Source organism: Galleria mellonella, unplaced genomic scaffold, assembly GCF_026898425.1.
Source record: "Galleria mellonella isolate WM207_F2 unplaced genomic scaffold, CSIRO_AGI_GalMel_v1 utg55, whole genome shotgun sequence".
Lineage (NCBI taxonomy): Eukaryota > Metazoa > Arthropoda > Insecta > Lepidoptera > Pyralidae > Galleria > Galleria mellonella.
The window spans coordinates 2743101-2754815 of NW_026442115.1; the positions used below are offsets into that span (position 1 = coordinate 2743101).

The following is an 11715-nucleotide window of genomic DNA, read 5'->3' on the forward strand; positions in this document are numbered from 1 at the left end:
TTAATTTAAGATATAGATTAAGAATATAATTTTTGAATGATATTAAATAAAAAAAGGTGTAAATATCACAAGTGCGCCGATAGTGAAATGTAGATAAGCTAATTAACCTTTCTAATAATGATTGCTGTTTGTATCATAGACTTAGTATATCGTATTAATAATATAAGATTTGTATACACTTTCGCACATATACCAAATATTAGATATTAGCTTTATTTATTGTCATTGTTTTAATCATTCCATCCATTTTAAATTATTGGATAATGTGATGAAATTTATTAATTAAACTCAGATAAATTACTATAGGTATATTTTATTTTTAAATGAAGTCAAATTCTATGTATGATGTGTTTGTGATGGATGTGGAGTTTTACGGGAGACCAATAATGTTATTTTATATTTAAATATTTTATTTCGTACCGTACGTATTTTATTTGTACCATTGGGTACAAAGATTATTTTAGTGACAAGACAAAAGTATTTATTTTTCTAATTAATTGAGCTCTAGGCCTATGGCCGTGTACGACCCTCTTTCTTACAGAAAGCCCTTAAAATATTGAAAAGTTCAGGGTACAATAGGACTGATATACCTGAAGAAAGCCCTTAAAATATTGAAAAAAAAAAAATTATCCTAGCAGTTCCAACCAGTGTCCCAATCGCTGCAAATTTGGGCCTTCTGAATAGTTTACTTTTGAATGGAAGTTTTAGGATGTGAAATCTTTATCTTCGTAATATATAAAAATTCATAATAAAAGTCATATTTAAAAATTTACTTTATATTTTATTATATCTGCACATGCAATTACTCGTAATCTCTGGATATTACCATCCAAAGTTATAATAAATTACAAATAATAAATAGGTCTAACACCTAGTAATAAATATATGTATAAAATTCAGTCATAATTGTGACATTCATAAAAAAAATTATATGTATTTTAGTACGGTGCAAATTTGCCTGTAATCTGTGAGATCCAGTCCAGGTAGTGGGCTACTTTGACGTAGACGCCGGGTACTCCAACTTGTCCACAGCCAATACCCCAGGAAACCACACCCACAAGCTGCCAGGTACCACCACGCTCGCACACTAGTGGGCCTCCTCCGTCCCCTTTGCAGGCATCTTTACCTTCTTCACCACCAGCGCAAAGGAACCCTTGATTTAATTCATAGTTGTAGCCCAATCTTGTTTGCCTTAACTGCTGTTGGCATTGACCGTGAGACAATATTGGGACATCAACTTCTTTCAGTGTATTTTGATATTTGCCGTAGTCACCGAAAGCATCCTTGCCCCAACCAGTTGTCCAGCATCGTTGCCCGGAGTAGTCGGTGTATTTATCAGGCAGGCAGGCAGGACTGATGTGTGGGTATTTCGTCCATTCGACAGGATGGTCCAACTTCAGAATAGCAAGGTCATTATCCAGAGTACCGGCGTAGTACAGTGGATGAACATGTACTGATACCACATCTCTTTCGATGTACGGATAGAATTCTACATCACGATTGACATCCCATTCACCAAGACGTACTCTTAGTTCGAATCCTTTGTATCTGAAATAGAAGAAAAGTGAATTAATATTTTTAGGTTTATAAAAGTTATTAATGAGATTGTAATGATTTAACATTGTTTTAATAATTTACCAAAAGGTACATTATTGTTTATCACCATACTTACGATTTGATACAATGAGCAGCAGTCATTATATGAAGTCCGTCAATTAGTGTTCCTCCGCAGACATAAACAGACTCTTTCGGGTCCTTTTTCAATATAGCCGCCTGCCATGGATATTCTCCGAATTCACTTTCGCCGTCGACATATGATGGTGTTTTTATTCTGCCGTTAATTCCTTGGGAATGTCTTATGCCACATTGGCCTCGGTTTCCTGCTTGAGGTCGAAGCGGTCGTCTACAGCAGACTTGATTTGGCCGACACTGTTGAATAGACTGTTGTCCAAAGTATCCTTGACGCTGGAATAAAAAAAAAACAAATGTCAGCTAGTGAATAGTTTATAGATTCGAGTAATTTTATTGGCATTAGAAGGATTGCAGTATTGGGTGTAGGTTACCTCTTCTATATTTTTGCTAGGTTTTTCTATACTGATTTCTCTCTTCTTTCTATTCTCAGGAAAACGGATGGTTTGGCCTCCACGGCTTGCCCCATCATTTGGTGGGAGGGTCAGGGAACGGGAATATGTATATCGATTGGCATAATTACTTTGTCTGTCTGTTGCGTTAGTTTTTGACGATCTTTCAAAACCTTGGTTATGGTTGAGGTAATCTATATTATCATCGTAATGTCCAACATTATCATCGTCATCGTAGTAATCATCATTAGGGTGGTGGTGTGGTTCGTGGTGAATGTTGTACGGGTGAATTTTTGTGTAAGCGGGTTTATAGTGTGGGTAATGCGGAGAGTATACTGGTGGACCGTGATATTGAGGAAAGTGAGGTGCAGGTGCATATTGTGGAGGTATTGGTTTATGGTAGTGATCAAAATGGTGAGGATTTGTAAAGTGATGATAATGCTCATGTTTGTTAAGTAAATATAGTTTCTTTTCGTGAAACAGGTGCTTAAATTTGTCGACTACGTGTTCGTTAGGTGTCACATGTAAGTTCACAAAAGGTTTTACTACTTTTTCGCCGTAATCATTTTTTGAAACTTGAACTGATAGTAATGGATTTACAGAAATTAGACCCAAATTAAGGCCACCACTATTGAGAGCTGGACCGTAAGGGTTATAGAGAGGATTAGAATTAAAAGGATTGATGGGATATCCACCATGTGATGGCTGGGGCAACCCAAAAGAGACACCAAACGTGGGCTGCACTTGTTTGTTGTTATTGCCGCCATTGCCGCCATACCCGGCCAATCCAATGAGGCGCTGCAGTGATATTTATGTATTATTGTAAACGAAACTTTATTTACCTAGTGTTAGCTTCATGTAAGTGCCCATTGTTTAGTGTTTCTTTTGTAAGCTGTTACTATTGGACGTAATATAATATGAATGATTAACACGAACCTGGACCGAATGAACGAATAGCTTACCTCAACTTTAAGCTCGGTCTACATTAACATTTTATGTAATATTATTTAAAAGTGTTGGATTACACTGCTTCATACATTATTTTAACTTTGAAAATGGAATTTAGTATAGACTAAGCTTTATATGACGAATGATAGTGATAAAATAAATATACTGATATATTTCGTGTACAAATAAATGGGATCAAGGAAGGTATTATTATTACAGGATGTATAGTGGGGTGAAATAGAATGGTGATGCATTGACAAAAATATTAGTAATTTCAAATAATGTTATTAAAAATAAGTAACAGCTTACTTACCGCTTGTATTTCCTTTGAAGGTTCGGTAGAGCTATCTTCCTTGGTTTCTCGTTTGCTTATTTTTTTAGTATCAGTCTCTGTAGCATTTATTTTACTTTCGCGTGCGCTTTCTGAGGCATCTGTCTTTGTGAGATTGTCTAGTTGTTCTTCAGTTAAAGCCGTGATGTCACTACCTTTGTTACGTGGGTCAATAGGTAGATACAAATCATCTCTACGACCAATAACTTCTTGACTAGGACATTGATCATAGTTTACACAAACACATTCAAATCCTTGGGCTTTAGCTTCATGATAATTTTCTTGATATAAATTGTTTTGACCAAAGGTTGCGGGTCCTCGGTTGTATAAATTGTCTGTGGATCCTACATGTAGCTCTTTTTTATAGAATTCATTGTTTTGAGTAGCGTAAGCGCCTAACGAATTACCGTACTTTTGGTCTTCGAATGTATTACTAGGATAGGGATTTGGCAATGATTGTGTTAAAATATTCGAGCTGCCTTTGTTGAAACTATTGTGACTATATTGGGAACCGTAGATTGTATCAGTTTCATATCCTGGTTTATTTTCTAAGTAACCTCCTGCCATTGGTTTAAAGCCACCTGAATGTATTCCACTAAAATCGTTCCCACCGCCTGTTATTATATCTGTCGACTGCTGTACATGTGATTGCGATGTTAAGCTTCCGATTGACTCCAACTGTCCAACAGATCCTACTGGTATTGCCACCGGCTTAATAATTACTTTTGGATCTTTGTCACTATCACCATGAACGTAATGATGATGAACGTGTTGCTGTACAACAGTTTCCGTTTTACTAGACGACTGTGTAATGGGGCCTTTGTTGTAAATTGGTTTAGAATTTTCAAAGGTATATGGAGATTCGTTAGGAAAACTTGGAGGTTTAGTCACGTAGTTAGATTCGTGGCCGCCATATAATCCGCTACTTTGTGAAAATTGGAAGTTGTTGCTAGCGACGCCGTATTTTTCTGAAAAACCTGGTCGGTAGTTGTTTGCATAATTACTTCCATATCCTACACGCTTTGGTGGGATCTTTTGTGGGCGAGGTGGATATGGCATCGGTTTTGGAGGTCCATAAGCTCTAGGAGGTCCACGTACAGGAATCGATGCAATTGGTTTACCAACTGGTTTTATATCAACAGGTTGGGCATAAATTAGCTCATCGGGTGACAAATAAGTGCGCTTTTCTTGTGGTTCTTCGTCACACTAAACAAAAAATTAAGTAGAATTAGAATTAAATTTAAAATTTGATATGGTAGCCAGGAAAACAACTAGGTGTTATTTATACTTACTTCAATAAGTCCTAATGTACAGAGACGTCCTTTGATAAGGTTTCTAGCTTCAGCATCATCACCTGCGTCCAAGGCTTCCTTGATCGTGGGATCGCTGTATACATCGTCGACACCATCGAAGCCACCTAAACTCCTGCCTTGTTTGCTGCTGACTAGTTCATCGACAATGTCATCAAGTACAGTGCTGTTAGACTCAAATTTTTTTTCTTGAGCTTCTGGTAATTTTTCTCCTTGCAGCAACTCTGTAGATTTTTGTGTATCCAATTCTTTAGTTTGATCATCAGATTTTTCACCCCATGACCAATCAGCCAATGTACTACTTAATAGTAATGATAATAATATGCAGCTGAATGTAAACCACCGCATTTCTGAAAGGAAAGATAAAGAAATTCTGAGAATGGACTAAAATAGACATGATTTAATCCTCATTTAGTAAAGCATGTCGTTGTTTCGAAACTTTGGTAGGCAGAGAATCACTTTTACTTTCGCGGACAGTTAAAGTTATATAACTCTCTATAATGTCAGCGCACTGTAGCGGCTGAGCTGACGCAGGCTGGTTGGCGTGGGCTAGCGAAAGCACTCTCGCGTGTATTAACTTGGTATGCAGTTACGTATAGGATTTGAATCTTAGTAAACAACATCGTCATATGTTAGTCATCGAAATTATTTCTTAATTCTATTTGTGTTTATCAACCGAATATAATTAATTCCCTTACTGAAATGTATATATGTAAACATATGTATGCTATACATGGCTTAAGCAATTTGTGTCACACTATTGTTATTGTTATGAAAGAAATTGGTGTCAGTGTCGCTCCGTAACCGGTACAACGTCTATTGGCAAGCGTCGCGCGATTCGACCGATGCGTCATTTTCGTGTAATACTTAGTTATTATGTAACTCGGAAATGCTCCATCTTGTTTTTTTATGCAACACATTACAGTGCTAGTTGAGCTACTTATTACGAGATTGCTAGTATGTAAATTTCCCTATTGTGTTTATAATAATGAAAGATCGGAATCAAGATTCCATTTCCACGACGGTACACAATAACGCAGAAAGTATGAGAAACGAAATGTCTTGTTTTATTAATAGTAAATAGCATGATACGACTGTTTGTTATGAAAGTTCCTGAGCGTACCTATATCGTAGTTGGAATAAAGTTAGGTATATCGAAAGTTGTACTGTAAGTAGATACTTGATGAAAGTTGAATTTCATATTCTCAGATTAACCAAATAGATTAAATGAAATTAATGTTTTATATATGTAGTAGTATTTTAGAATACATATATTATTTTTTAGTTTTTCATATTTAAAAATACGAGTATATATTTTTTATTTGGGGTTGTATGATGTAGAATATGTTGTAAAAAGAGGGTAATAAAATTATGTATAAATAAATATTGTTATTCATTTTACGATTCATTTCAATGACCTAATTTAGCGGTTTGCGATTGTGAGAGAAGTGAAAGCGAAATGCATTCAAGAGGATCAATTTAAACAGGTTAGTGGCAAACAAGACATATTTCTATTTATAAATTGCAGCAGTAAGTGCTTAATTTTACGGGATAATTTATCGTATTGGAATTATATCTTTATTATTATGTTAGTGTTTTAATAGGTACTTACTTAAAAATGTTTAAGAAAACACTGATCTGAAAAAGCCGTATGTGAACTAAAGTTTAATATTTTATATCTTTATATATAACAATATGCATTCACTGGTGTACTATTTGTAACCGGTAAAGATTTGAAGTTATCACTAACAAAATTGATGAAATACAAAACTGTTTATTTTTTGTCAAATATAATTGCATTTATATAACATGTAGTGTTATAAATATACTTCAATAGAGCAAAATATTGGTAATATTTTATTGATTTAAATGACAAAACAAATTTTTTGGCTTCATTCAATTCAGTGTCACCTTTTAATATTAAACTATTAGAAACTTTACTCCAGGTTTTTAAGAACTTATCACTTCAATACAACTTACTTTTGATTGTGCTATCTCTAATGTACTCGTATCACTTCAGATGATGTAATATAAGTCTAACCACTTCACTGTCGCACTGTTTGCCTCTGAATGACTGTTAAATCTACCACCACGATGCTTTATACTTCGACGAACGCAAAGATGCACGCCGGCCGATTTTGTAAGACGACTGGCCGAGGCGCCTACCATTGCACCGCTATTTAGCTAAATAACGATCGTAAATGGCTATATCTCGGTTGAAATTTACGATAGCTTTGCAGATATGCCAGTACAGTGGTAGAGGTGATGACGTCTGTAACGGCGGTCATTGATCAACCCTTGGTTCATTTCATTCACAAGTGTGTTCCGAGTAGAAGTTAGGCAATAGGGGTAGGATGGAGGTCGTACTTACGGATCTTGCACGATGTGGTTTTTAATGCGTATATTTGATGACTGTACCATACATAAAGGCATTATTCTATACTGACTTATAGAATTGATCATTAACATGTAATAAAAGAATCGTACCAGTCTGTTTAACAACAAACTACAGATAAGTTGACGATCCGCTTGACATATAGGGATAATTATTGTCAATTACACTAAAATTCCCTTTTCTTATAAAGCATAAAACGTGCAGCGTGAAAATCTAAACATAGTACAAAGTATATCACAGATTACTCTGTAACGAATATGGTACATGATCATGCATTGCTATTCCTGAATACTAAAATATTATACCTCCGTACATTGTAATTTCATTGCTATATCTCATTTTTCAAACCAATGCAAGCATAGCTGCTCGATAGGAGAAATATGAGTGGGAAATAAAATAATTTTCTTGAACTTTGTATATAAAATAATTCCCTGACATAGTTTTGTGTGTCCCGGCATAGAGTAAAGCACCCCTTGCTTTCCCGTGGGTGTCGTAAGAGACGACTAAGTGAACTTATCGTCGTAGAATTGGCAGCAGCATCCCTCTTGTCTACTGCTGAATATAGGCCTTTCCCATAAGAGAGGGTTTTGCCAGTAGTTGCCACGTTTGGCAGACGAGTTGTTATTCGCAGTTAGGCTTTTGGTAATGTTTTAAGAGGGACGCTGCTGTCCATCCCTTTAAGATCCCTTACTCACCTCTTACGATATCCACGGGAAAGGAAGGGGGATTTTAATATACGAGTATTTACTTAAAAATATAAAAATGGTAATGATGGATTATCAAGGTATAATAGATTAAGAATACTACCTGGCATTCTCAATCTATGGTACTTACGGTATTATTATTATACTTATGGTATTATTTTATATGATACATTCGTCAGATAATTCGTTACTTTTGAATTAATTTCAAAGGGAGGAAGTTCTCAATTTTATTGTATTTTTTTAATGTGTATGTTGTAACCTTTGTCACCTTTGTTAATTCTGAACGGATTCTGATGATTTTTTGTATTGACGGGTTTAGTCATATGCTCATCTTATATGAATTTTCCTTCACGAAATCTATTTTTTCGTATCGGTTAAAAATGCGATTTTCACTATAAATTGCAAATATCACTTATACATGTGGTGATGAACTTCAATTTATGTACTTATTATTTGAAAGAGAAAATTAAAAAGAATTTATGAGTTTTAACTTATATTTGACATTTTTTAAAATGGGCCTGTAGATGATAAGAGAGAATGAAGTCACGTCAGTTGTTCTAATTCAGTAGGAATTAGATATCACGGTTTCCGCGGCGACCTGTGTGAAATTTAACTAGACAAAGTATATTGATAGCATTGGGTCAGTTTGTCCCCAATATTGGCAACGTAAAGCTTGTATAGACGAAGGATGTTTTGCCTGCAAACAGTTTGTATATCGCAATTTCAAAATTGAACGCTATTGCAGTGATGGTAATGTGAAACCAGCAATTTCATAAAATCAACCATAATTGTAACCCACGCACTTACCTTCTTTGCACGCTTACCTCTTTTCAACCGACTTTAGAAATAAGTTGTTTAATTTGATAGTAGTTTTTGTATATTATATATATATATATATATATATATATATATATATATATATTATATATATATATATATAAATTCTGAAACCTTCATTGTTTTTTAATCAAAAGAGTTTACTCTTGTATTGGTCTTTCTCTGTTCTACGGTAATTTGGTAACTTTTTTGTCATAGTAAATCAGCATATATAGTTTGTTTCAATAGAACTTAAGGAAATTGTAGACAAGCGAATGATTGACCCGACCATAAATAGTGTAACGATGTCTAATAATAAAAATCCATTAATTGTTTATTCTTTAGTCTATATAATTTACATTGGACACATTAAAAGATTTAATATACAATGGCTGACTTATCCCATAGAAAGATCTCTAACAGTCAACCTTTGAGTAGTTGAAAGAAAACTATAGAATGTTGGGTAAAAACCATACTCGTACAGCTAAAGGTAAAACTTAATAATACCTAGATAAAATTGAACATATAATACAATAAGAACTGTACACACCTAAATATGTAAATAATAATTATTTGAATGTTTCGATTTGTTACTAATTTTATTCACAGAATTGTTCTGTGATAATTTCAAAAACACTTGGTCACATTTTTATTAAGTTTTCTTGGCATAGACAAATCTGCACGATTATATTATACAAATGTACCTGAAGTGTAGGTTATTTTGCGTGGCAAAATCTGAAATTAGAATATCCGTAAAAGTACCAAAGTGACCGACATAACCTGAAGGATAAGCAAGCTGAAGTTGCAATGGACTGGTCACATAGCTCGAGGAGCTTACAACCAATGGGAAAGAAAGGTACTTGAGTGCCGACGTACGGGTAAACGCAGTGTAGGACGACACTCCATTATATGGAGTGACAACCTTAAATGCATTGCAGGAAGTCAGTGGATGCAAGTGAGTTAGGATCATTTCTTATGACAGTCTATGGGGGAGGCCTATGCTCAGCAGTGGACAGATAATGGCTAGAACGATGATGATATTGACCTAAAGTTGATATGGGCATAATCGTATTTCTGCCGCCAAACAGTAGTGCTGGGGGGAAAGGGATTGTTAGTAATGGAGACTAAAAATCCCATTGCTAGCAATATACCTAACCAGGTCGACCTCCACGCGGTTCTCCCTGGAAACTATCATGATTAATTCTTCATGATTAATTCATCATGATAGGCTAACTGGCCTGTTTTCATTCTCATCGATCACCCTCAGTGGTGCTCCGCCAGCGTATCTCGTTAGCGCGGGCGGGGTTACCAATCCATTTTCATCCAAAAAAAAAAAGAAAAGCAGTAGTGCTCGTGTGACTTTGTTCAGACGTTTGAATCATCATAATTTTTTTTTATTTATTCCTATTGTATTTGTATCCTGCGTCTTTACCCGCAGGTCTGTATATAATGTATTCTACATGTTAAATTATAATACAGCCTATCAATGTTCCATATTTCATTCAAATTATTTTAGTAGTTTTTGAGGGAAAGAGTAACAATCCTCTATCCATCCACCGTTATAATATACACATTTATTATATTAATGTGATATTTAGGATACTATATAGTCACTGTGAATGCTCAAGATAGTGCTATTATAAAAAATACCATACAGTTGTGTATATACAAGTATATTTATTCTATGTAGTGTATGTATTAGAATTTTTATGTATAGTATTGGCGGCAGACCTTCTATAATAAAACTTTATCTCTTCAATTTTTTTTCTATTTTTAATCTGTTTTTTTATAACACTTTTGTTTTTTACTATATATACGTCATGTGAAGGAAATAAACTAGTCAGCCCTAATCATATTCATTTATTGCCGCTGCCCTTCCCTCCTACCAGCGCGCATTTAATGTATAGTGTGTAAAATGATATTTTTATAAGGTTGACTGGGAAATAATGCTTCTTAGTATTAAGTTTGCTTTTTGAACCGGGAAATTAGTGGTCACCAATGCCGTGTGGTCCCGAAATCTAACGGGCCACTCCTTCCTTTCTTATGAGTGTCGTAAGAGACTAAGGCAGTTTATTCATCAAATGATGGGCAGCAGACCCCCTCTTAAAACATCATCAAAGCCTGACTGCGGTTGCATATATTTTTTATTTTACGGTTAAGGTATTGTAGTAGTAAACTCAATGTTGGCATCTTATGTTAATAATAATAATAGATAGATACTATTTATTGTTTCTTCCATAAGATTATTTATTATTTATTTGGTCAAAAAGACAGTACACGGATGCTAGTAATAATGTATTATGAACATGCGTGTTTTGCCAAAACAATGGCGTGCAAAATTTTTCTACAATAATGTCAGTAAACAATTGACATTAGTTAGTTAATAAAAACAATTTAATAACAAAATAAAGTAATGAATAAATAAAATTGAGTATTCTGCAGTCAGTTACTATTTTAAAAAATTATTAACACTATAAAATTCTGCTTAACAATTCATATTATATTTATTCTACACGTTATACGAGTACATTAACTATTACGGTTTCAGGCGACATATGCTCTATATTGTTACTTTCTTTTATATCTTTTACTACTTTTTCACTTTTTCTAGATTATTTTCGCGAATAACAACTCCATGCACGTAGTAACAATCCTTACGACTTTATTATACTACTTAATATATATAAAGACACAATAATAAGACGTTGCATCGTAGGATCTATATTACGACACAATGAGATTATCTAACCGGTTCACGTCGCGCCGTATCGGGCGAATAAACCGCTTTCTCTGGATCACAATAAGGACATATGACCTGATAATTTTGTTAAAATATTGCAAATTATTTCTTAAGCTAACGTAACCTAGTTAATTGAAATTAATATTGATGCTTTTATAGCTAGGCTAGAGGCTCTACAATTAATTTTATAATTCAATTTGTTGATAATATGATTGATTTAAACTTTGATGTACTGCTATTTATATGAGAATAAAGAAGAGGAAGTAACCTTAAGTTTGGTGTGGTTTCGACACAAAACATACCATCCCTTTCATTGCCGTGGGTGTCGTAAGGGGCGGCTAAGGGAACTTAATGGTCGAGGGATGGACAGCAGCGTTTCTCTTAAAACAT

General features: G+C 34.5%; 1 protein-coding gene across 2 annotated transcripts; it reads right to left on the minus strand.

Annotated features, from left to right (window-relative positions):
- Positions 1 to 760: 760 nt before the first annotated feature.
- Positions 761 to 6800, minus strand: LOC113521174 (uncharacterized). 2 transcript variants are annotated; one of them, XM_026906611.3, is made up of 6 exons: positions 6651 to 6800; positions 4653 to 5020; positions 3343 to 4566; positions 2064 to 2879; positions 1673 to 1965; positions 761 to 1548 (listed from the first exon to the last, which is right to left on the minus strand). In XM_026906611.3, exons 2-6 carry the CDS (start codon positions 5016 to 5018, stop codon positions 939 to 941), a joined length of 3309 nt encoding a protein of 1102 aa, XP_026762412.2. In that variant the 5' UTR covers positions 5019 to 5020; positions 6651 to 6800; the 3' UTR covers positions 761 to 938. The 2 variants fall into 2 exon arrangements, with proteins under 2 accessions (XP_026762412.2, XP_026762413.2); XM_026906612.3 differs by lacking the exon at positions 2064 to 2879.
- Between the last annotated feature and the right edge of the window lie 4915 nt (positions 6801 to 11715).